Source organism: Petaurus breviceps, unplaced genomic scaffold (genome assembly GCF_028583685.1).
Source record: "Petaurus breviceps papuanus isolate PSGF00001 unplaced genomic scaffold, PetGlider_PUasm1.0 685, whole genome shotgun sequence".
Classification (NCBI taxonomy): domain Eukaryota; kingdom Metazoa; phylum Chordata; class Mammalia; order Diprotodontia; family Petauridae; genus Petaurus; species Petaurus breviceps.
The window spans coordinates 4,919,272-4,945,225 of NW_027186455.1; the positions used below are offsets into that span (position 1 = coordinate 4,919,272).

Below are 25,954 nucleotides of genomic sequence, written 5' to 3' on the forward strand. Positions count from 1 at the left end.
TGGAATTCACAAAGATTAAGTTGAGTAAAATGTATATATGTCTTGTGAATAAGGTGCCATTTGCCATAATGTCATTTCTTCCCTCTACATCTCCAAGACCTTAAACATTAATTCCCTTCTTTCTCTCTCCCTTTACTTGACCCTTTACACCAATACCGAATTACTTGTGTACTTGATCCGATCCCCTCAACTTTCCCCCAGCTCCTCTATTAGAATGCCTCCATCATCCTTTCTTTGTCTTATATACAGTTTACAGTCTTTCCCTATTGGCTGATACTCTGATGTCTAAAGTATGCTCTTATTTTCTCAATCCTTAAAAAACCTTCACTTGGCATCATCCTCTTAAGTTATCCTCTTTCCCTTTCACAGCCAAAGCTTAAAATTTTTAGCTTTGTTACCTTCACTGTCTCCTTTTTCTCATTTCTCAATTCCTTACAGTCTAGCTCTTTACCTCATCAGCAATTAAAAATGTTTTCTCCAAAGTTTTCAGTCGTCATAGTGTCAACATGCTCTGGTCTTTTTGTAAACCTAATATTTTTTGACTACTGTAGTATTTGACACTGATCACCTTCTCCTTTCTAGGTTTTCATGACTGTTCTCTTCTGGTTCTATTTCTTTGACTTACTCCTTTAGTCTCTTCTTTCTTGGTGTCATTCATGTTACAGGCCCTAACTGAATGTTTTAGAATCTCTTAATGACTTCATCAGCCCCCACAGATTCAATTATCATTGTATAAGTTACCATTGCTATACAACTGTCTCATAGTCTGTTTTTCAGTGACACGTTCTGTACATGTTTATTAAATGTTTTGAATTGTGTCCCAAAGGCATTGCAAACTCAATGTGTACAAAGTTTGGTTCCTTTTCTTTATGCTTAGCTGCATACCATTTCCCCTTTAGAGCCTCCCCCAAAAATCCTTCTGAACTTCCTTATCTCTCTAGTCACTCATATCTGTAACTTTGGGGTTATCCTCAATTCCACATTCTATCTTCCCTCAATTCCACATTCTATTTTCCATGTTCAGTTATTTTCTAATAAGTCAATTCAAATTAGCTCCATAATCTCCACCATCATTTTCCAACTCTCATTCACATAGCCACTGCCCTGGTTCAAGCCCTCATCTCTCATTCCTGGAATTCTTATTGCCATAGCATCCTAGTTGATATCACTGCCTAGAATTTCTCTATTATTCAGTCCATTCTTTGTATAACTGTCAGAGTTGTCTTCTTAAAGCAGAAGCATGTGTCTTGGCCATATACATCAACTTTTCTCCCCTTCTCACCTTAATTGGCTTCTTATTCAAAGTCCCGTGTTTGGCATTTAAAGCCCTTAGAAGCCTTTCTTTTGAAGTGTTTTATATTAATCCCCATGAGGCAACCAGGTAGCACAATAGATAAAAATACTGTATTTTCTGTTACTCTGAGTAAGTTACTTGTTAATTTTTGCTTGCCAGTATCCTCAACTGTAAAATGGGGATAATAATTGTAAAGTGCTTAAGCGCAGTAGATACTTAATGTTTGTTTCCTTTTATTTGCATACTTTATTCTAGTTACACTGATATATTTTGCTATTCTTTGTTTAGTATCCTTTCTTCATAAACTGTCTTATGCCATGCCTGGAATGCCCTCCTCCCTTACATACTACAATTAGAATCCCTAACTTAAAAAAAAAAAAAAACATCTCAAGGGTCATCCTGGAGGCATTTCCTGATTTTCCTGCATCCACACTCACACCATTTTTAATACATTTAAATATAAGCATTATATATGTATGTTATCTTCCCTGTAGTGTGACCTCATCAACCTAGCCTACAGCTTGGCATAAAAATTTGTTTTCTAAATGCTGGTTGGTTGATTGACTTAATTAATTTAAAGTTAACTTTAAAATGGCCAGCATAGTTGACATTTTTCTTATTTCTTCATTTAAATAAGAAACCTGAAGGTGGGAAACCTGATCAGAAATTTGAGCAGAAGCCTGAGCTTGGACGGGTGATCCATCTCAGCAACCTGCCCCATTCTGGCTACTCTGACAGCGCCGTCATCAAACTCGCTGAGCCCTATGGGAAGATCAAGAATTACATACTGATGAGGATGAAGAGCCAGGTATGTTACTTAATGATGGAAGATCTTAGAGTGATCTTTCACCAAGAAATAGTATAGTATAATGGGGGAAAAAAACCGAACTGGTTGTAAGGAGAAATCTGGTTTTGAATTCCCTGCTCTGATACTATGTAATTTTCCCCAGGCAGATACCCTGAAGCATAAGTTTATTGGGGAATAAATAGTGTTTGCATAACATACCTTAATATTGTACTGAAAGAAATTCTCTGGAAGCCTCTCAACACTACAGAAATGTTCATTTAGAAAATGCCATGCATGTTTAAAATACTTGGTTTTATTTCTATACTTTTTTTTTTTTCACATGTCTCATTTCATCAATCTGTGAGAGCAATATTCATTCCCATTTTGGAAAAGGGAAACCTATTGCACACACAGAGTTTAAGGGATTTAACCTAAGTAATGGCAGATTTGAGACTGGGGACTAGGTACTCATGACTCCTAGACTGTCATTTAAAATAAAAAAAAATTGAAACATTTAAAGATGAAATTGTTTACTTTTTTAAAGTAAAATGTCTAGTTACAAGGATGCTGCAGGGTATTTTTGTGTAATTATTATGCTTTAATTTCTTTTCAAAATTTCCTTAGGCTTTCATAGAAATGGAAACCCGAGAGGATGCTATGGCTATGGTTGAGCACTGTGCCAAAAAGGCACTTTGGTTCCAGGGACGTTATGTGAAGGTTGACTTATCTGAGAAATACAAAAAACTGGTTTTGCGGGTATGTTTTTTTACTGATAATTTTTCTTCTTCTATTTAGAATCCTCAAACAGTGTGGTTCCTGCATTTTTTATTCATAGGCTTTCTTGTCTCCTATTTTCTGTATTCCATTTCCCCTTTCTCCTTAGCTTTGAAGTGAAAATTGACCACCAAAATACTTGGGAGTAGATGTATTTATTTGGATTGGGAGTGGGCCTGGGCCTGGGCCTGGGGGGGAATCACCTCATTAAAGAAGACCTGAATTGTTAGCAAAAATAGACCTTACATTCTGAGATAATATCAACAAGGGTTTAAATGACCTTGTTGGCATCGATAGTGCTGGGGACAGCAAATCTAAATAAAATAACTATGAACTTTTAAGTCTATAGGGATTATTAAAAAAACATTAAATTCACTTACTGAAGAGATTACTAATCCCTGGTAATATCTGAATTATTATGTTAACTCTGTAAGATCTTAATTGTGTTAACTTTTTTCAAATAGATTCCCAACAGAGGAATTGATCTGTTAAAGAAAGATAAATCTCGGTAAGTTCATTTAAAATAAGTGCTGAATGTATTGGGGGTGTTACTTGAAACATTTGACCAGAAAGTAATTGAAGAGTATTTCATTGCAGAAAGAGATCTTACTCTCCTGATGGCAAAGACTCTCCAAGTGATAAAAAGTCCAAGACTGATGGCAGCCAGAAGAGTGATAGTGGAGCTGAAGGAAAAGAACAGGAAGAGAAACAAAGTGAAGATGCTGATAAAGACATAAAAGATGAACAGGCAGAGCAAGAACCTGGTTTACTTCTTGAATCTGAAGATGAGCTACTTGTGGATGAAGAAGAAGCAGCTGCCCTGCTAGAAAGTGGAAGCTCAGTGGGAGATGAAACTGACCTTGCTAATTTAGGTGATGTGGCTGCTGATAATAAAAAGGAGCCTTCAGAAAAAGCTTTGAAAAAAATGGAAATGACTCTTGGTTCTTCAGCAGCAGCAAAGAAAAAACTCAAAAAGGTAAAAACATTAGAGAAGATTCTCATCTTTAGTTTAACCATATTTTAGTTTTAATAGGAAAATTAATTTTAAAACTTAATTTTTAAATTCCAGAAATTACATTAGTTTTTGAAAAATAACATACTGTTCTTTTACATTAACAAGAGTGGCATTTTTCAAATTAATAGTAGCATACAACTTGCATTAATAAAAGGGTTCTGTTTTCAGTTTGCATATTCCAAGGGATTGTTTTAGCAAAGGCTAGGAAGGCATCTATATGGAGCACTTTTGAGTATTTTGGGTAATTCAGATCATTTGTAGTCCAGATCCATTTTTTTCCACCTTTGGTGTGCCAAAATAATTGCGCACTGATATATACTACATATATTTTGATAATTTACAGTTAGCTCTAGGTTGGATGTGTTTAAATAGGTTTGGTGAAAAATACAAGGCATTGGGAAGCTTAAGGAGCTGAGACAAATCAAATTTTACCCTATGTCCTTAGAAAAGTTGCCCTACAAAAGTAGCATCTGTGTGTTACAGCTTATCTATTTGCTTGTAACATACCATTTAAATAAAGCTTTTTTTAGCTTAGTGTTTTTGAGTGAAAAGGAAAGTTGTCCATCTTTTTTCCAGAGGACAAGGAAGGAAAGAAAAAGACGCTTTTCCCTTCCTTTTTAAGTAAATGCAAATGGAAGGGATGCTGCAGGATAACTAACTGTTGCAGAGTAAACTTTGTCTCTCTTAACAGCGTCGCTTTCCAGGGAGTATGGAAGGTTTTGTCACTCTAGATGAGGTTGGTGATGAGGAAGATTCGGAACTTCAGAAACTTCGTAAATCGGGAATGGCAATTAAATCTGGTGACAAAAATGACGATAGTTTGGTTGAAATTAAGGTGGACAAGATGGAGGAACTTGATCAGGAGAATGATGGATCGCTGGAAAATGGAATTAAAAACGAAGACAGTACAGAGCCTGGAGGTGCCGAATCTGCCGAGAACCTTGAGGGAATGGATCCGACCCAAGAGACAAGTGAGAGTGCAGATGGCGAAAACGAGATGAAGAGGGAGGATATCCCAGATGAATATAGGATCGGGCCGTACCAACCCAATGTTCCTGTTGGTGAGAATTGAATCCTTCTTCATTGTGCTTTAGCTCAGCAAAAGTAATTTAATTAATGAGACAGAGGGAATGTTTTAGGAGAGTTTTATTTCTCTTGTTGCTGTCTACTTTTCCTTCTGATCTGTCATACACACATACTTGTTATCATTGTCTTCTTTGCTCAAGGGTCTCAAAACTTAGCTCTGCTATTTTAGCAGCATTAATCCAGTCTCCTTTTGAGAAATTAAACTGAGTAGGACTTAATGCTATCTTTTTTTTTTTTTTTGGACAAAATTTTCTTTATGCTGTTTTACATCTTCCTGAAAGATACCTATTTATTCACAAGAAATAACATTCTCAGTGTAATATTACATGGATAATGCTAAATAATAAAATGGTTTTTTTTTTTCAAACTTAATATTTAAGTTAACTGTTGATGAGATTATTTGTGTTTTTTTTCTAAGGCGTGGACTATGTGATACCCAAGACAGGATTTTACTGTAAACTCTGTTCTCTCTTCTACACAAATGAGGAAGTTGCAAAAAATACTCACTGCAGCAGCTTGCCTCATTATCAGAAATTAAAGGTAAAACATGCTGAGAAGGAAAATTGGGGTGAGGGCCTAGCAAATGGAAATGCCAATTATAGATATAAGCATTCTTTTTATCTGGGAGAGAGTGATATTTAGCATATGGAAACTACTAAATCTGAGAAGACCTTATTTTTAAAACATTTGCAATGAGAGGGCTTTTTATTCACAAGCTAAAGGAAGTTGTAGTAGGTAGACTGTTCAGCCCCAAAATGAAATTATGTAAGCGTTCTACAGTGTCAGGGACTAAAATTGAAAGATTATTCAGCATTTAATATTATGTGTTGATTTGAAATAGTAGCAATGTTGAACTCTTCCCAACATTACATATTGTCAGATCATGTCAAAGGCATGAAAAAAATTGTTACGCTAGGAAAGCAAATGAAGGCAAACCAAAGTGTAAGAATGTTTCCTTTTAACAAAATTGAAGAAGCAATTATTTGAAATCAAAGTAGGCAAATAAAAGGGTTCGGGCTTTTAAAGTGGATTTTAAATAGTATTTTTTTTTAATACATGTAAGAATTTTAAACATTCATTTTTTAAATTTTGAGTTGTAAATTTTTCTCCCTCCCCAAAATGGTAAGCAATTTGATATAGGTTGTATATGTGCAATCATGTAAAACATAATTTCCATATTAGTAATGTGAAAGAAGAAACAGACTAAAAGGAAAAAAAAATGGTTTAAAAATAGAGGGTTTTTTTTTTTTTTAATTGGACCTGGTAATGAAGAAAACCTGGTACTACATAAACTTTAAATACTTGTTGATTTGACTGGAAATGCAATTTTCATTAAAGTGGATACATTTTCACACAGCTTTACCAAAAGATTTATTATGCTAATTATCTACTGAATAATGCTATTTAGGAAGTTTTCCTCCATGTTTGGTAGTTTAAAGTTACAATTGAAATTTTCTGGCTGAAAATAAAGATGAAATTTTAGAAATAGCTCCAAATTTCATCCATTTCTGTTTAATGGGATCTTGTTAACTGCTTTTAAATTATGATGAGAATGAAAACTGATTTTCAGTATAGAACTAATAAAAGAAATTTCATCACTTTATAAGCACACACTGAAACCAGGTATAAGTCTAAGCTGTGTAAGCTAGACTTCAAGATAAGGTTTGGCATATAGTGGGAACAATGTTATACATTGAATTTTCACAATGAAGGGAATACTGACATACATTTCATATGTTAAATTTTTTAAAATGTGTAGTTAACAATAGTTTTGTTACAGTGTGTTACTACAAGTTTCATCTGATCTAGTAGGTGTGAACAAATGTCCTGTGAAATAATCAAATATTTAGTTTATTGCTTAGTCTAGTGCATCAGTGGGGAACCTGTGGCCTTCTAGGTTCTTGGGTGTATGGCCTTTTGACTGAGTTCGTTTTACAGAATAAATCCTTTTATTATTAAAGGGATTTGTTCTGTGAAATTTGAATTCAGTCAAAGGACTACACTTGAAGGACCTAAGAAGGTGCACAAATAGAAAGTATGAATTTAATACATTTCAACTGATCGGTACCATCAGTTTATAAGACTGAAGAACAAGGCAGAAAAAAAATGATAAGAAAACAAATTAGTGCAACTCTTGGAAATAGAACATTCAAAATTTCTTGAAGCTACAGATTTCCCCCAAGCCCCCTTCTATTTGTGACCATCACAATACTTTAATAAAGCTGTCTTTTCCTGATCCTGCTCATTATTTACAGTGGTTACATTTATCTGCAAAAACCTGTTACAGAGATATATGAAATTCTATATGAAGGTCCAAAAATTAGTAACAATTTACAATTGTTTTTTAATCTTGCTAATAATTTAGATAGAAATATATGTCCCTGAATTGGTTTTATTTTTTCCCCCAGAAATTTCTGAATAAATTGGCAGAAGATCGCAGGCAAAAGAAAGAAGCTTAAGATGTGCAAGACGCTTAAGGGTTTCCAAGGAAAAGTGGTTCTTTGTTTTTAACGTTAACCTTTTTTAAACCCAGTAAAGATAGTTAGTAGAAGGAAATATTGTACTCTTTTGTTTTAGTGAAAAATAGTCTGTTCATGTGTTAAGTGTTACAATAAAAATGCATATACAGTTAAGTTAATGCAGAATAACTTTTGTTTTATGAGATTGGCAACAGACAGAAGTGCTTTGTAGAGATTGGCTCTTCAAGCCACCTAAAATAACTTTTGCACCGTTATGAAAAAAGTGGATGTGTGAAGAAAAGTAACCTTCAGAGAAATGAAATTTTATTAGTTTCCAGCTTCAAAGAATTGTCAACAAATTTTGATTCCATTCAATAAAGAACAAAAAACTTACATTGTATTTTTGTTAATTTTATCTGAAACATTCCACATTCTGATCTGAGCCTAGCAGATTTTTTCATTTGGAGTGTGAAGCTACTTAGTTGTAATTTTGTTTCTGGAAACGTCCTTAAGTGTAAAGTTGGCAAATTTAAAATGCAGGTGCAGCTTCTTTTAATGTCATTGCTGTTACTTAGATGTTAGAAAACTATTAAGTAATTGGCTTTAAATTTTGTAATTTTTTTTCTAAGTTCCTACTAGATTTTTTTCTTTATTCATGTAGTCGGTGTATTTTCAGTGAAATGTAAAACAACAAAAACAATCCCGTTCTCTTTGACCAGTATTAATTTCTCGAGCTCTTATTGCTTGTTACTTGAATCCTGTAGTTGTCATACATTTCTGGTATAAGCAAAATTTGATTTTTGAAGTGTGTAGATCATCTCTTCATATTCTTTAAATGTAATTTTACATTATCTGCATTTTAAAAGTTTGGTCATAATCCCAGAAGCACGCTTCTATTAATGTACCTGCACTTGTGACCTTTGTGAACAGAAATTTGCATGTATAATCTGTGTTTACTTGTAATTTTCTGATTATATACTGCTTATATCTGTGGATTCAAGTTACTGAAGTGATTACCAATAAACAAACCTAGGCAACAATAATTGGTTATATATGTTTGGAATATTAACCAATGTATGTCAGTTGTGGCTCATTCATAGACTCTTCTGCATGCTTTTAGTTGAATTACTACTCTTAAAACTGGGTGTGTCTGCTACTAAAATGTTCATTTCTTTGGTGCTGTTGAATTTATGGTCCCAGTTTCATAGCTAAGATCTGTTTCCTTTTAATGCTAAAATTACTTCATCAGCTTAAAATTCCAATGGTGAGAACATAATGAAAAGCTAGTGTTTGGATGTAGTGCTTAAGTAGTACAGTTGAAAATTTCATTATGTTAATAGCTAGAACATAATGAGCCCTAAATAAATAATCATCAAATTGTGGTTAAGGGTGTAGAGAGGCCATTAAATGCTTTTCACAATTAACAATTGGGAGAGATTTTGCCAATAAAGCATTAATGTCCATAACAGATGGCAGTGTGGGATTATTGGAAGAACCTTCAATTATAAAACAATCCCACTTTAAGTGGTTTTTGACCCTTGATCATGTCACTTGACCTTTAGACCTGTTTCCTTTTCTGCAAAATGAAAGATTTGCAGTTTATCATAGTATATTTAGGGTTTAAAAGGAACCTTGAATCTTAAAAGGTTTCAATTTTTTTAGTACCAATTTTGAGTTTGTGGTAGTGGTTAGCATAAAAGAAAGGTAAATGGCATTTTTTTTAAATGCCATCTAGAGCAGTATGCCATAAGAAACACCTGATTCTGACTTAAGAAAACTTGCTGTTTTCCCTAGTTTACCTTATTACTGAAACTATTCATTTTTTCAACTATGTACCTTTTTTAGTAGATAATTAGAAAAACTAAGATACATTATCTGCTTCTGTCCTTTACTAAACTTTAAGTTACCTTTGTGGGAAGAGGACAAATAGATAAATGGTTTGCCATTTAAATTTTTTTAGAGGAGCAACCATTTTCCCTCATGGGAGAGTTGGATAGCCACATTAGATGGGAATTTACTTAAGGCAAGAGAGATCCCCTAAATATGGTAAAGTGACATTAAGATGGACTCTCTGAATCTGTGGTTCTGATTTGAAAGCAAAATGGTAAACATACACTGATGGTCAAGTAACTTAAGTGGTGGCCATTTTTGGGTAGGGTAAGTTGAGAACTTAATTTTTATGCATTTGACTATTCAGATGTGAAAAAGGCTGTTGAGAAATTTAAACAGGCTAAGGGGTTGTTTGTTACTGCTTTGGATTTCTCATTTTGGAGATGAGCTTTGTTACCAGACCCTTCTAGAATCAGAGCTCCCCTTTGCTTTGTGTGGACAAGATGTCCAGCAGTGCTTTCTCCATTTTCTACATAAATTACTAAATTTCATAAATCACTAGCTCTTTTTTAGTTAGGCTAGTGTTAGAGAACTATGTAATCATTTGAGGTTTCTCATTTGAATATAAATCATATTGGAAATTATAAGTCCACTTAATCTAACATTTGCAGGTGAATTACAGTATGGGAACTGATTGATTGCTTTTTACTATTTTCCTTTCCGTTCCTAGTTTAATTTCCCTATGCAGCATTCTCAGTTTGTGGGCTTAGATAGAAGTCAACAATCCTGGGAACACTCAAACAGAATAGAAAGTATATGTAGCATTAGACTTGCTACAGTAGTTGTACAGATAGATAATTAACTTTTGGTCCCATTTACAAATGGTGACCATAATTTCCATTTCAGTATCAAAGAATTGAGACTCCATGAAATGCTATGCATGATAGTACTTCAAAAGGGCAACCCTTTGGGATGTTTGGAAAGGAAAGACACTGATTCGAGGTCAAATAAATTAAAATCTAAAGATTTTTTTAAACTAAATATGTACTTGCATGCCTGGGCAGGGCACTGTTTTTTTCCAATCCTCAGAATTTAAAGTTCTTCCACACAAAAAACTTAGTCTAGTGGATGTAGATGATTTTTTGCATTTATTCAAGAGAACATTTGAATGGAGTGTCCAGTAACTAAAACAACTAAATATTTGTGTCATTTTAAAGAATTTGTTTTCCTCCATAGCTTTTCTTGTGACTTTAACTTAGTACACTGGTAATCTATTCTTTATCTGTGTGGTTACTACAGAAAGAAAATTCAAGTCCTTTATTTTTCCGTAAGTCATTTAACTCTCAAAATTTCTATCTGTGAAATGGCCCATCCACTTTAAGGGCCCTTGTGGCACTATCTGGCTATTCATACTTGTTTTGGACTTGTATGTCTGGATTATCCCCTTTTTCTAGCTAGAGCTGAATTGGGCAAACCCGGGATACTTTCTGGACTGGCTCAGGATACAAAGAGGAACTGCTGCCATTTAAGGAGCTACACAGACTTGCTTATACAAATTCAGATGGTTTGGGAGGAGAGAAATCAGCTTATTCATTTAAGTTTATTATATCTGCCTTGCCCCCCCCATGGGAGGATGCAGTTGGGTGGAGTGGGATGGCATAAGCCAGAAATGGGCTCAGTTTTATAAATTTATTATTTGAATAAGAGAACTACTTGAGCCTTCTCATGCCATTTGCACCCCCTGTTTTTTCCTTTACTCCCCAAATTCTTCTCAATCAGCCCTAAAACTGCTGCAGCATACTGGAAACTGAACTGTTCTCTGTCCATGTGAAGTGTGAAATTGACCCCTATTGTGACAGTATCATGTGTGGTCTCTGAAATTTTAATTCCACTAGTTCTTGGCCATACAGCATTGCCAAAATGTTAAAGAGATGGTCTTAAGCAGTAGCATAAAACACAGAATGCACAGAAAAGACAAATCTCCAAATGCTACCATCCAGCTTCCACCCCTATAGTTCCACATGGTATATAATGTGCCTTAAATTTTAAGCCCTAGTACCTTAAGATTCCACAGGTTCTTTCCGTGCTTGGCTTTTCAGTGTAGATACTAGTGAATGTTTCTAAACATTGCCAAAGGAAGTATACTTTGATGTTAACTGTCCTGAAGTGGCAGTCCTCCCTAAATGCAGGATCTAACAACAAAACAATTATTGAGCAAATATTTATGAAGTGCATTTATCAAGTGTTGACCTGAGGGCTGTGGGTACAAGTACAAACATTAAACCTTTGTCAAGGTATCTTAAATATGACCTCTTTTGCAGAGGGCAGACAAGCATATCTGGGCTTTGAGAATTACTATGGCTAAAATGACATCAAGTTATTTCAGATACTACTAAGTAGTTTAATTTCATTCCCTGACAAGTCTTAACCAGCTAAAACGAAGCTACTACTCTGCCCAGCCCGCTCCCTCTAGGGTTGTCAGTCCCAGCTGTCTTCCCTTTTTCACAAAACCTGATCTTTTGCTACTTCCAAGACACGGCCTGTCACCCAATCTTCTTGCCTGTTCTCTGATGATTCATTCTATAGACTGGTAGGACGACCCCACCCCATGTCTCCAATAAAGTATGGTGGGTTCTTTGCCATTGTACTCTAGATAGAAGAGGCCAAACCTTTTCCCACATTGCGCGGTCATACTATTGGGTTTAAAGAGCTGCTAAAATATTGCAGCTGCAGGACATCACTACTCGGAATGGTCAGGATGAAGACCCCTGTCTGGGCGCCATCAGCTGCTGCCGGGGCAAATAATTAGACCGAAAAGGGGCGATTCGCACTGGAGTTGCCTTTGGGGGAGGGAAAACGACCCTCCCAGCTTTGGGGCCTGAAAAGGGAATCCCCCGGAGTTGTAGGCAGTTCTGCCAGGCCTCACCCGACTGCATCACATCTACCCATTAGGCCTCGGATCAGGCCTTTTAAAGGCCCGTAATGCTCTCCCTTTGTGTCTAAGCCCCACAGCTGTATCTAAATCTTACCACCAAGTCCAGGAGGCCTATGAGTGTGAGCATCAGTTTGTATCTAAATCAGTACTGACATGCTGACCATTGTGTGCACCTGTCAGTCATCTCGAGTCGATTACTTGTCAATCCTCCGAGGCTACCTCTTCTAAGAGATTTGAGCTTCGTCTCCCAGGCCCAGTGGATGACCTTCGCCCAGTCCCCTTCTTCGGGGTGCTCTCTCATCGTTTCTGTAGAATGGGCATGGGAGCTTTTCTGACACACGGGTACATGCTTTGCCATAGGCAAATAAATAAATAAATAAATCCCGACTACCCAGATACCACCTGACCTAGGCATTGGGCGTTGAAGGAGTCGGTGCACAGGGATCCGTAGCCGCCTTGCGGCCAGAGACTGTCGTAGGGAGGGAGGAGCTAGGTAAGAGGAGAAGGGTAGGCGCGCGCTATAGCTCTAGTGGAGGCAGAGGGAGGGAGGAGGAGAATGGGGGCGGGGCCTGCAGCGGAAGTGAGGTCACTTCCGGGCTGGGTGTTTGTTTGGGACTGGGGAAGGGAGGCGGCGGGTGAAGCGCACGTAGAGCGGGGGGAGCGGCGCTGCCTGTGGAGATCCGCTGAGGCCGACAGGACTCGCTGGCTGCCGTCCCCGCTGCCGTGCACTGGGTGAGGGGGGCCCCCTCCGGGCGGAACGGCGGGAGGAGGGGGCGGCGCAGCAGCGGAGAGGGACTCCATGACGGCTGAGGGAGCCTGAGAGGCCTTGCGGGCTGAGGGAGCCCCGGTGCCTCCTGGCCTTCGCGGGTGCGAGGGGCGGAGGGCTCTGTCTTCTCCCCCACGAAATGGCGGTGACTTTTTTTATTGTCATGATTTATTATTTGGGTTCTCGCGGCTTTCCATCCGGGTCTTTGGTGGCGCGCGGGGGCTGCCGGGATACCAACCTTTCCCTCCGTCCGCTCCCCCCTCCCCGCACACACCTCTCTCCCCTACTCCCTCCGCCCCCCATCGCCGCCTGGGCAACAAAGCGCATTGTTTGTCCCTGTCTGCGCCTGCGCGTCACCACGCGCAACGTTTCCCCCTTCTCCTCCACCCTTGCCGCGCCTGCGCAGTCATCAGTAAACCGGGCAGGGGTGGGCGTCGTAGTGGGAACCCCTCAAAGTATTCCAGTGGGGGAGTCTAGAGGAGCTACTAGTAGCCCTTTGCGAGCTTTGCTTTTTCTCTCTGAGCCTATTCTTGCCCCGCCCGCCACTCCTCCAGCTTTAGGCGATTGTAGCACATGCTTAGGGCACGTATACAGGTGCTACACATATCTGCGGTACCCTTGGTTCCCCAAGCTGCTACAGTATGTTTCTATCCCTCACCTGGGACAAGGCTTGCGGGACACAGTGGACCGCAGCAACCAGCCTGGGCATTTTCCGGAGGACCTTAAAGCATTCTGCTGCCTTCTAGTCTTCAGCTGACTTTGCAGATCACTAAGACTGCTCACCAATACCCCTGGGCTCTTTCTGTGAGAGATGCAGACACAGTACTTTGGGAAAAAGGTTGGCTTTGTCAATAACTTTTTCAAGTTAATTTTTATTAAGGCCTCCATACAAAAATTTTGTGAAGTTTTTGTTTTAAGCGCAATTGCTGTTCTGTTTGTGGAATTAAGGATTATTTTTACAAACAAGCATTTTCGTGGGTAGTGTTTGAATTCTTCCTTCTTTCACTCTTGATAACTTATGGCTTAAATTTGACTGCACATGATTTGGATAGAGCACGATGTGTTTTAAATTAATATGACAGTGTAATTTCTGTTACCTCTATTATAGTGCTAGGTGGTCTCATGATCTTGCCCTGTGCACATGCATGAAAAATGAAGGATGAGGTGAATGATGTAGATCAAGAAAACCATATTTTTCTTTGGGGGTAGAGGATAGGTAGTTGGAAGCATCCACAGAATGCCTGTGCAAAGCTGAATACTGAGAAGCTAATAAAACCGAAGTCGGACTAGGTGAAGAGTGTAAGTTACAGCAGAGTTTTTATTCCACTAAGTAGACTGATTCAGACACAATCTATTCTAATTCTCTAGAAGGAGACACCAGATCTGATAGAAAGTGTCCACTCTTGAGTATCTCCTAGGCACTAGAGAATTCGGGGAACTGGATCTAGGTCTTGTTCTCAAAGAACTTAGGCCCTTCAGTGAACTTTTCATATAAATATGTACATCTCAGAATTAGAAATTTGAGTGCACTTGGTTCAGTGTTTAGAATTCCTATCCTGCAACCTTATACATAAACTCTCACTTTGATTTACACTTTCAAATTCTTTTAATTCATACCTTTTAAAATCTTCTAAGTTACTATTACAATTCAGTAGGTTTGGGTTGCTGATATCTGTGATTTATTTATGTAATATTCTTTATTAATATGATGGATGTGTCCTTTTAGTCTTATCTGTAGTCCCAAGCCATCCACCTACTTAATGGTCCCCCCTTTTTGAAGTTTTGGCCGAGGTTAAGGGTGCAAATTTGTTGCTACAGAATGAATGGAATTGTCTTTGTAGACTGTAATTTCATGTTCATTAAAATAACGTGTTCTGGCAATAAAGTTCATAATGGAGCCAAAACACGTTATTCAAACCGAATTAAGATCTTAAAATTTCTAAAATGTTAGTGCACTACTACTATTACTACATTTTTCAGACAGAAATATGTACAATTTGCATGTTTTTCACATTAATGCCAATAAATTTTATTCCAGATAAAATTTAACATAATGTTAGTCTGATAAGTTATTAAGTAAATATTACTCAGACTTTCTTGCATTGATCACTTGGGAAACTTTCAGGAACTAACAAAAGGGTTGATTATCTTTCTTAAAGTCAATGTCATCCTGTTAAAATTATAGTTTCCCCTGAAATCAACAAAGAAAAAAATGAATCATTTTATTCTCTAATAGTTGAGGATTTTAAAAATCATGCCATTTAGAATTTTGGGATTTCTTCTAAGAATCTTCCTGCAAATTTTAAAGTGGATCATAGTAAGTTATATATACTGATAAAAAGATAACAGATCAACGTTTGAAAATAGGGTTTTTACTACCACTACTTAGCATAGTATCATCTGCAAATGACCTTACATTCCATTTGTGGTTTAATGTGTTTGTTTTTCTCCTTTAATCTTTATTCCTTTTCTCCAAAAGAATATTTAGTTAGGAAGATATTCTAGTTTAGTAATACATCAGAATTAAGTTCTGGAGAAAATTTTCCATATGCAATAAGCAGCCCCTGGATAAAATTATAATACTCTATAAACACTACAGAGTGTTTGATAATAGCTTTATGCCCTGCCTTGTATCTCCTTAATTCTGTATAGTTGCAGTTATTCAGCACATACTTATATTTGAATTAAACTAAAATTATCAAATTAGAAATTCATAGACCAAATAAAAGTTCTAATTGGAACTGAAGAAATTGTGTAATGGATAGGGCAATGAGCTTGGGAGTCAGGAAGACCTGCATTCATATTCTGTCACAGATACCTACTTAAGCTGTGTGACCATGGGCAAGTCTCAATTTCCTCAACTATAAAATGAGGGTGTTGGAGTAAATGGCCTCTGGGTACTTTCCAACTCAATCCATGAACCTAATGTCTTCGTCAAAGTTGAGGTTTGGAGTTTAGTTTTATTTTTGGTTAGAATTTGTTACATCCAGCACATATTTGTCCTCCAGTTCCAAAAGCATTTGGTAAATTTGTACTGGCTGTTCAAATCTGATCTTAATTTAGGGAATTGGTCTCCTGTAACTCATCAACAGCTCTGCAGTGGTACTAATATTACTCATTTAATTATCTGGTTTGAGAGGTCTAGATTAGTCATGCTTAATTTTTGGAGTTTAGAAGATAAAGGACAATTATTGAGCCCCAGTTACTTCATTTATGTTTTCTACCTCCCTTCCTTCCACAACAGGGCAGATGTCAAGATCAGATGTTTGTAAGGTGCATTGGAGATATCAACTAATAATAGTAATGGTCAATTTCTGACAAAGCTGAGAACATGAAGCTGAAGACTGATGAGGTTCAAAGGAAGTAACCTTGAAGGATATGTGTGGTACCAGGAGGGTAAAGGATTTGATTGTAGGAGGAAGGAATAAAAACATTCAGTCTCACTATATATCAGGCCCCTTAATGGGTATAGCATATTCTGGGAGTAGGGGACACTCACACCTCTGGCTCTTGTTTGTGGCTAGGGACCAAAATCCAGTCAGCAATTATTTCTTTCCTCTTGTGGGAAGATGATGTAGTCTTTGTTGTCGCTGTCGTCGTCATCATCATCATCATCATCATCATCATCATCACCACCACCACTTCTTTCTTGTTCATTCTTGTTGCAGTTATTAATTACTTGAATAACCCTACTTGACTAAAAATGATCATGATTAACTACTTGTCTTTTATGGCCTTCAAAGCCAGAGGTAGTTTGATGAGGTGATAATGGTCAAAAAGCTGACCTAGCTCCTGTCTAACTGCATTGTTTGAGGCTTAAGACCTATTTCCTAATCCTTTCCTTGCCCAGCCATCCTTTAGTAGTTGCCATCAAGAAAGGAGAGGAGTCCCTTGATGTTTTCTAGGCTCCAGAACTTGTCTAGACAGGTTTCTCATTGTGCTGGCACAAACTTTTGCCCATAACACTTTTGAAAAAGGCTTTAATTCAGGGCGTTTGCTAGATCTGATTCTGTATGATATACTCAAGTGAGTTAGCTAAAGCATATTTGAAACCAAATTAAGTATTTCAGTACATAGGGAAATGTGTCTCCTGTCCATATATATAGTTTCTGGCAGGTTAAATTTTGACTGGTACAGAGCCAATTCTGGATAGTCTTTTGGCCTTAAGCTTATGAATTTTATGCTGCATTATGCAAAAAGATAAGGTATCTTTGTAGTTTAATGTTGAAGTTTTTGGAAAAGGGGATTCATTTTCTATAAAATTTTAAGAAGGAGAATAAAAAAGATAGGTGCTATTAGAATGATTAGAGTGTACCTTTGATTATAGCTTAATTACAGAGAATTTTGAATTCTCTGTAATTTAGATTTAGTTGTGTCCATTTGTAAGGCAGACTAGATTTTAGTTATTAGTAATATTTTTGAGTCAGGTCAGAATTATAACAGTTATAGTTCATAAGCATATTGGGTATTTGACAAAAATTAAAATAGGCAATTCTCTTTGAATTTCTTTTCTAGTTAGAGGATTTTATTAAACATTTTAACTCAGTCTGCAAATACAGAAGTTGAAATTATCTTTGCTTCCTTTGACTTAAAATTAGAAATCTAGCAACAGTAAAATATTTCCACTGTAAAAAATTAATTTTCTGAATCCTTGTCTTATCTGCTTTCAGAGTGCCATGCTTCCCACCCCAGCTGATACTGAAATTTATTTTTCTGTAGTTGTCATCTATTGTGGACTAAAGAATCCTGAACTTGGAAGGAAAAATTGAATAGATTTCTACTACATGGTTTGGGTTTTATCATAGTGAAAGAGGCAAATGAACTTACTGTATCATAGTGTAGCAACAGTTCTTTACAGGTGTTCTATTACTACTATTCAACACCCTCTCTCACCCCAGCTGAAACTAACTAGATTTAAGGGGCTCTAAGGTGGTGGGGAACAACCTGCATGGCAACTTTGTGAGCAGTAACCCACAAATAGCCTAGGGGATATTGATTGGGAAAAAAGACATTTAAACCCCCTGCTGTGCCTCGCTCCCAAAATAAAACAGCAAAAAAATTGAAGTCACAAGGTAAACATTTGCTTATTAAGAATAACTCTCATGCTTACTTGGGATAATTAGTACTTAGGGATACTATGATAAAGCTCTAGAACAAATTTAAAAGTCCAGGTGTCACACATGGCAGATCAACATCTATGAATTTTACCCAAGGGAGCCACATTTCTGGTGGGAAATCTTACGTTTCAGTATAGTGTAGTCTCAGAAAAGGCAAGGCTCAGTAGGTATTTTAAACTGCATACTCTCATTTTTCCCTTTTGATTTCATTTTTTGATTTCCCATTTTTTTTATTTTCCCATTTGATCCATTCAAATTATTTTTCAGCTTATTAATAAATTTCCCTTTAAACATGGTCTTATAAAATTTCTTAAGACTATAAAACATTAAAATTTAAACTTAAGAGATTTTTTTGCCTATATTATACCCAGCCTCTAACACTACTTGTATGACGCTTAACCTCTCTGATTCTCAGTTCCCTTTTCTATAAAATGAAGCAGATGGAATACATAGCTTCTCAAGACCCTTCATTTGTAAATCTTAGGATTTTATGTCCAAGTTAGATGATAATATCTATTAACAGATTGTGATATATCCCATCTTTGAATGTGAAAAGGGAGGGTGTTAGGGAGAAGGGGAGTTGACAATAGAGGAGATATTCTAGAATGGTACGTCATAGCATTCTCCAATATAGCATATAGCAGTATAAATACACTACTTCTAGAACAACTTGAATTTAATGGGACTGGAACACAAACATAGTTTGATTTAAGGGTTTTGAGTTTTTGTGTTTTTTCCCTATTTAAAAAAAAAAATCTTTGGTTTGTAAAATGGGAATCAACCTAAAAATAAAATTGGCTTTGTAGAAATTAATTTGACCACTAGCTTTTCCAAAATGAGCCTAGTTCTGCAAAGCAAAAGAATGAATGGGTAAAAAGAATAAAAAATTTGTAGTGCTCTGAGGGACCTTAGAGATTGTGTGGTCCATTTCCCCTATTTTACACTGCAACTGAAGCATAGTGAATGGACTTGCCCAGAGTCACAGAGCTCGGTGTTAGTGCCAGGGCATGGATTTGAACCCAGGTCTCTATTCCCATTCCAATGCAGTCTATGTTGAAATCCCCTTTTAGAAAAAACAACAACACTGAAGCAGATTTTGACATTGTTGCTCACTGTTTATCCGAATTGTTTTAGGCAAATTTTGGCAATTTCTAGATATTCGTTGTAACTTAACAAAGCATTTTGAAGTGCTTTGTTGGCTTGCATGGCCTCAGTAATTCATATGATAGGGTGTTTCCTTGGCAGTCTCAACTAATTTTAAGCTTCTTCTTGTAAGGTTACAAAAACAACTAACATACAACCATGAAAGATCCAAGTCGCAGCAGTACTAGCCCAAGCATCATCAATGAAGATGTGATTATTAATGGTCATTCTCATGAAGATGATAATCCATTTGCTGAGTACATGTGGATGGAAAATGAAGAGGAATTCAACAGACAGGTTAGTAGTCGTGTTTTATGTAATTATTTTTTCTCCAGTCCAGTGTTTTCTCTAGCTTGGAGTAGACTTGTATTTTACTAGGGAGTGTGTTCCTTACCTCATATTTTACAGCCAAAACAAATATGGCTCTGGGCTCATTGGTATAGGGAATGCCAGGGTGAAGGAACTCTTTGCACCAATGTAGGTCAGCTCTTTCTTTGCACCTTAAAGTGTTTGAGTTACCTAAAGCATTAAGAGAATTAGTAACTTGCCCAGCATCACATAGGCAGGCTCTTATCAGAAGGACCTGAACACGTCATTCTAGACAGACCCTCTATCTACTGTACAACATAGTCTCTCCTGAATATGTACTTACTCTCTGAAATTTGGACTTCTCTTTGCTAAGACACAAACTAATGATACCAGGGTTACTATATCATGTTAATCATGGAGGCAGGAGCCTAGCAAACTTCACAAAAACCTTTTTTTCTTCAAATTCAGATTTTAGTTATCATAGCCACTTGTCTCTATGAAAATGGTGAGTTTCTTGGGTTATTCAGACAAAATTTTTTTTTTTGGAGGAGGAAGACAGGGAAATTTGGGGTTAAGTGACTTGCCCAAAATCACACAGCTAGTAAGTGTCAAGTGTCTGAGGCTGGATTCTTAAACTCAGGTCCTCCTGACTCCAGGGCCGGTGCTCTATTCACAGCCACCTTGCTGCCCCCAGTCTCATGTTTTATCAGTTCGTCCTGTGGCACTGCTCTTTTAACACTGGCAATTGAACTTCAAGTTTAGGTCAGGACAATGGTATGTTAGCTTAGTTCTTTTGAAATTGCATTTGACATTGCCACTTTCTTCACCATTATCATAAAAAAACAATGTAAGCTTGTTAATGTTCCTCTTAGGGCTTGATCTTCTTCAAGTGAATACTCAGTAATGATATTGTCAACTAGTAGCCAATATGATAACATGCTCTCAAAAGTAGTGCTCTCTGCTTTGTCTTATTATTTCTTCTCTGTCAAACACAAGCAGTTACTAAAATAGTATCTTTGTGACACTGATTCCTAAAGTAACTTTAGCTGATGTTTCAACAATTTCAAAAGTAATCTCATTAGAACAGAAAGAAAGGAGTATTGTTATTTGTATTTAAAATGTGTCTTAACATTTATTCATTTTATACTGCTAGATTGAAGAGGAGTTGTGGGAAGAAGAATTTATTGAACGCTGTTTCCAGGAAATGCTGGAAGAAGAAGAAGAACATGAGTGGTTCATTCCAGCTCGAGACCTCCCACAAACTATGGACCAAATCCAGGACCAGTTTAATGACCTTGTCATCAGTGACAGTTCTTCTCTGGAGGATCTTGTGGTAAAAAGATATTATTTTCATCTATTTAAAACTTAGTTCATCTTTGCTAATTTGTGGGAAAGCCTGGTGGCATACTCTGAGAAAAGGTAGTGAGCCATAGAGCTCGGTCATTCAGAAGACCCAGGTTTCATCCCTGCCTATTACACTTAATAGTTGTATGACCTTACACAAGGTATTTAATCTTTCTAAACCTCTTTATTCATCTGTAACATGAGAGGGTTGGACTTGATGATCTCTAAAGTTTCACCAGTTCTAAAAACCTCAGATCCTATTAATCCATTTTCCTCTCAGAAGTAGTTCTGTTCGCCAGAATTGTTGTGGTGCCTGTGGTGCCTTCTCCAAACCTTGGGATTCTGTGATGGATTACACGGGTATGAACTGTTTCAGCTCCAACATGGAGTAAAAGTTTGGGGTCTCCTTGACTCTAGTCTCATATTGAACATTTATTTATTCTTAGTCTCAGTCAATCTCCCTGCCCATTTTAAGATGTATAAAATAAATGGCTTTTAAGGAATTGCTTCATTTATATTAACCTTTAAAAAGAGAGCCATGAGATGATTATTAGTTGGTTGAGAACAGATTTTTGTAAATTTGAGAGATTAAATTCTGGTTCTAAATATTTGCAGAGTCATTCAGTCACTTTAGTATTATCAATGATCTATTTATAACCTAAAGTTTTGGTTTGAATACTCCCAACTCATCATTTGTGATCTTAGATTTGATTTTAATAATCTCTTAGCAAAAATATATTACACAAATATGTTTTTAAAATTTTTCTTCATTTTTCATTGCTGACAGCTATTCACAGGATTCATATTTGCAATAAGAAAATACTCCAAGAATTGTGATATAAGCAAAATACCAGCTAAATGGGGCCCATCAAGTCTTTATTTGATTAAATTCAGTTTCAGATTAAGATAACTAATAAGGCTAAAATCAAACTAGGAACCTAGTGAGGACTGAATGCCAGCTTTTCTATCCTATTTACAAACCCTAGCCACTCTGGAACTCACTCCCAGTCTCTGAAACACCATTTGCAGCTGTTGCTTGGTCCCTGAGCTTGAGTACTATTCTGAAGGGCTACTAGAGAACACTGAATTTTACAGTGTAAGTGTGTCCTTTGTTATAATAAGCACAAAGGTACTGCTGGAACAAGTACTTTTATTCTGAATAGTTTGTTGATATGTCTGCCTGTTTAGAACTACATTATTAATTCAGTCAATAAGTAAATATTTAGTAGGTGTCGTCTTCATGCAAGGAAGTACCTAGGTATAAAGAGTGCAATTTTGGATGTCACTCATTCTGACTCAACAGTACATTAGATTGTTCAAGTTGAATGCCTGGGTATTACTTAAAATATGAATGATCTTTTTTCTCTATAGTTGCCAAAAGATATTGTATGCATTTCAGACTATTATGACACGGAGTCTTTTGTATTTTTACTTGGTGTGGGGGGAATACATCCTGACCAAGGAAATGCTTATTATGTACCAAATATGAAAATAGTATTAAGCTCTTGTCACAGGATGTCATTATGTATATAATAATGTAAAGCTTCTAGCTGGTAACCTAAAAGCCAGATTTCATCTAGGAAGCCCAGGTGTCCCAGGCCTTGGAGTGCATCCTCATGCCTCCTCTTCATCGGTTAGCATATCAAGAGGTGGTAGAAGAATTTGTGAATTCAAAGGCATCCCTTTGCTCCCTTATGCTTTGTCCTCTGGTTTGTGCACTTGTAGGACTGAGGAAAGCCTAAAAAATAATAGAATTTTAGAGCTATAAATGACCTTTGAGATCATCTAGCCCAGCTACCACATTTTAGAGATGAAGAAACTAAGGCATGTAAAAAGGAAGTCAGTTGCCCAAGGTCACACAACTAGTCCATTGATCTAGAACTAAGGAAGGACTAGAACCTAGGTCTCCTGGCTCCCAGTTTAGACTTCTTTCCACTAAACATTGCCTACAGGATTTAGAAAGCATTCGCTTTTTGCATACTAAAGGAGAAAACATGAATAATCTTTTTACATTATGTTTTTTATATTTTTCTCATTCCTAACAGGTAATAGAATGACTATATAATAATTTGCATACTAAAGGAGAAAACATGAATAATCTTTTTACATTATGTTTTTGATATTTTTCTCATTCCTAACAGGTAATAGAATGACTATATAGTAATAGAATTTTACATCTTTCATCTTCCTAAAAGACAGTCAGTGAAAGGGAGGAGCAAAGAGAAATCAGGGTTTAGATAATCTTTCTTCAGCCTTCATAATCATAATTACTTATTTGACTGGCCACCTAAGTGTTTCTAGTAAAAGCATCATGTTAGAAACTTTTGTTGATAATATGTAAAGACCCTATTATAATGCCTGTAACTTTGTGGTCTAAGTTTTTTGGGTGTTCAAAGAAAAGCAGGCGTCATGATTAGAACACTCAGGACCCTTTGAACAAAGCCTTCCATCAGTTAATACAGAGTGTGTATTTATGGGCAAAATATAACTTCCCTGAATTCCAACCTGTTTAGAATAGCTTACATTGCTTTAATCTCAGGAAGGTATTACATTTGGTTTTCACTTTCTTTGTCACTCTAGAGATGTGGGGACTGATGTTCAGAATTGAACCCTGAGTTCCTCTGTCTTGAAAAAACTACTTTTGCATGTGGGGAAATAATGAATACTAATGAGCTTTTAGGAGCAGTCTTTTAGTAAACTTGCTTTCTTACTTTCCAGGTCAAGAGTAATCTGAATCCAAATGCAAAGGAGTTTGTTCCTGGGGTGAAGTACTAAATATTTGAGTAGACGGGGCCCTCTTTTGGTGGATGTAGCACAATTTCCACACTGTGAAGGCAGTATTAGAAGACTTAATTGTAAAAGCTCTCCCTTCTTGTCACTGTGTTACACTTATGCATTGCCAAAGTTTTGTTAGTCTTGCATGCTTAATAAAAGTGCTGAGACTGTTATTAAGTAAAAAGCTGTCAAACGTTTACTGAAAGTAATTGGACCTTGGCTTGATGTGAAGGACAGTGAGGAAAGAAGCACCAGTCAAGTTGTGACAAATCAGACAACCTCTGAAAGAGATTTAGAAATTTGACTAAATGATTTGTTTTAATTGAGATTAAACTGGTCACTTGGTGTTAACCAACACCTCTTAATGCCTTAACTTAAAAAAAGTCAATTTTGAAAGTAAAGTTCTAATTGTTACACAAATTACTTCGTTCAGACTTCAGTATTGTTACTTAGTGTATTTGTCCCCGTGGAGAGAAGCTTGTACTTCAAGAATAGACTTGGTAATGAAAGAGCTCCACGCAAGCCAGCCGGTCTCGAGTGGCTCCTGAAGTTACAAAGTAACAAACAGATGAATACTATCCCCTGATTTTTACATTATGTTATCATGTTAGAAATGTTGAAATCCACTCCTAGTTATACATCCAAGGAGGAGTGTAATTTGAAAATTACGTCATCTTCCAAGTTCCCCAGTACTTCATAGTACAATAGTCTATGTAAATTCTAGCATATAACACTTAGTCAAATTGAACCAAGGAAGTCTTAGCATTCTGATTTGAGTGGTGCTTTTCCCTTGCTTTGTTAATCATCACTACACAATAGTCTACAGCACAACAACTTTTCTTTTAACAAAGCTAGAACAGTTTTGGCTTCTTAAACTTCATATTTGGGTAGGTTAAGCTGCCATACGTGTTCAGTGTGAATAGTGTTTAAGTTGAAAATATTGTAAAAAAATTATATTTTTTCAAAAATATTTAAAAAAATAAATAATAGTAGAACTGAGCTCTGATGGTTGTGTTTATTGGATACAAGAATGCAAGAATTCTCCCCTATGGAGAAAACCACTTTTTATCTGTGGGCTCAGTAACTTGCCAACAGGTCTGTCACAAGGTAAAGGAATAAATAAGCTTTCTTGGATTTCAAATTGTTGGGCACATGCATACAGATTTTCACAGTGTCCTTATGCTATAACTGGAGCAGTATCCTGTTTTTCTGGCCTTAAAATAAGATGAAGATCTCTCCATCTTTCTTTTTTTTGCTTTTTGGAGGGCAATTGGGATTAAGCAACTTGCCCAAGGTCACACAGCTAGTTTTTGTGTTAAATGTCTGAGGCTAGATTTGAACTCAGGTCTTCCTGACTCCAGGGCTGGTGCTCTATTCATTGCGCCACCTGGCCGCCCCTGGATCTCTTCGTTTCATCCTAATTTTAAGGCCCTTCTAACTACATCCCTTTGCTTATATTTGTCTGTGACTGCCCTGAAATTTTTCTCCTCATTCCATTTTCTTAACATGCATTGGTAGCTGATATATTTGGGCTTACTATCTTTTCACCTGGGTCTTTCTCCAAAGGGTACTCAGAACTTTGGTTGGACTATCAGGGGTGGGGAACCTGTGGCCTCCAGACCACATGTGACCTTCTAGGTCCTCAAGTGTGGCCCTTCGACTGAATCTAAACTTCACAGAACAAATCCCCTTAATAAAGAGATTTTTTCTGTAAAACTTAGACTCAATCAAAAGTTCACACCCAAGGACCTAGAAGACCACAAGTTCTCTGCCCCTGGACTACACTATCAGTGTCCTGCTCGGTTCCTTCTTCCACACACAACCATGTCTCTGTTCCATATTCTTTATAAAGCAATATCCTATGTGTTTAGATTGCTGCTTAGATTCTCTTGAGCCTAGCATTGCTAATCACACTTGTCCACTGTCACCTAGGACAAATCAGATTTGCCAACATTCACAAGAAAAAAAGCAAAATGGTCTGAGAGTTTATTTGGCATTTCTCCAGCAACAGGAAAAACCCTGTGAGGGTTCAGTCAAGAATAGCACCAGCAGCAGGATCTGCACCAAATTTCCAATGATATTGGGACTCCCTAAGGCCTTGATCCATGGTGTATGGTGTAAGAGATGAACTCTAATGTCACTCCTTCAAATGCTTTCTTGCTTGGAAGCCAGTTTGATGAAGTATAATGTGTAGATTTTTTTTTTTTAAAGTCTGAGATTATTGAATAAGGAAGTTAACACTTATTCTTCAGTAGCGGGTGCATCTGTGTCTCTGCTACATTGTAAGTGGTTAGTTTAGTACTCTAACTGGCCCCAGCCA

At 36.9% G+C, this 25,954-nt stretch overlaps 2 protein-coding genes across 14 annotated transcripts in view; both read left to right on the forward strand.

Moving 5' to 3' along the window:
- MATR3 (matrin 3) overlaps positions 1-8,458 on the forward strand; it is a 32,911-nt gene extending 24,453 nt beyond the window's left edge. For 8 of the 10 annotated variants that reach the window (XM_069104329.1, XM_069104325.1, XM_069104326.1 and 5 more), the window contains 7 exons: positions 1,932-2,102; positions 2,706-2,837; positions 3,320-3,363; positions 3,453-3,831; positions 4,562-4,931; positions 5,375-5,496; positions 7,365-8,458. In XM_069104329.1, the coding sequence (XP_068960430.1) occupies positions 1,932-2,102; positions 2,706-2,837; positions 3,320-3,363; positions 3,453-3,831; positions 4,562-4,931; positions 5,375-5,496; positions 7,365-7,415 (1,269 nt within the window). In that variant the 3' untranslated portion in view covers positions 7,416-8,458. The remainder of the gene's footprint in view (positions 1-1,931; positions 2,103-2,705; positions 2,838-3,319; positions 3,364-3,452; positions 3,832-4,561; positions 4,932-5,374; positions 5,497-7,364) is intronic. The other 2 variants (XM_069104323.1, XM_069104324.1) reach the window with 2 other exon arrangements.
- Positions 8,459-12,734: 4,276 nt separating this feature from the next.
- PAIP2 (poly(A) binding protein interacting protein 2) lies at positions 12,735-24,633 on the forward strand. 4 transcript variants are annotated; one of them, XM_069104331.1, is made up of 5 exons: positions 12,735-12,912; positions 19,340-19,503; positions 20,669-20,848; positions 21,846-21,955; positions 23,578-24,633. In XM_069104331.1, exons 2-4 carry the CDS (start codon positions 19,366-19,368, stop codon positions 21,933-21,935), a joined length of 408 nt encoding a protein of 135 aa, XP_068960432.1. In that variant the 5' UTR covers positions 12,735-12,912; positions 19,340-19,365; the 3' UTR covers positions 21,936-21,955; positions 23,578-24,633. The 4 variants fall into 4 exon arrangements, with proteins under 4 accessions (XP_068960432.1, XP_068960435.1, XP_068960434.1 ...); XM_069104334.1 differs by having other exon boundaries at positions 21,889-21,955; XM_069104332.1 differs by lacking the exon at positions 12,735-12,912 and adding an exon at positions 12,964-13,091.
- Positions 24,634-25,954: the final 1,321 nt, after the last annotated feature.

Coding starts and splice junctions, on each gene's coding strand:
- PAIP2 (XM_069104331.1), top strand. CDS start 19,366: ATGAAAGATCCAAGTCGCAGCAGTACTAGCCCAAGCATCATCAATGAA. Junction 19,504..20,668: donor AAGAGGAATTCAACAGACAG/GTTAGTAGTCGT, acceptor TTATACTGCTAG/ATTGAAGAGGAGTTGTGGGA. Junction 20,849..21,845: donor CTTCTCTGGAGGATCTTGTG/GTAAAAAGATAT, acceptor TACAAACCCTAG/CCACTCTGGAACTCACTCCC.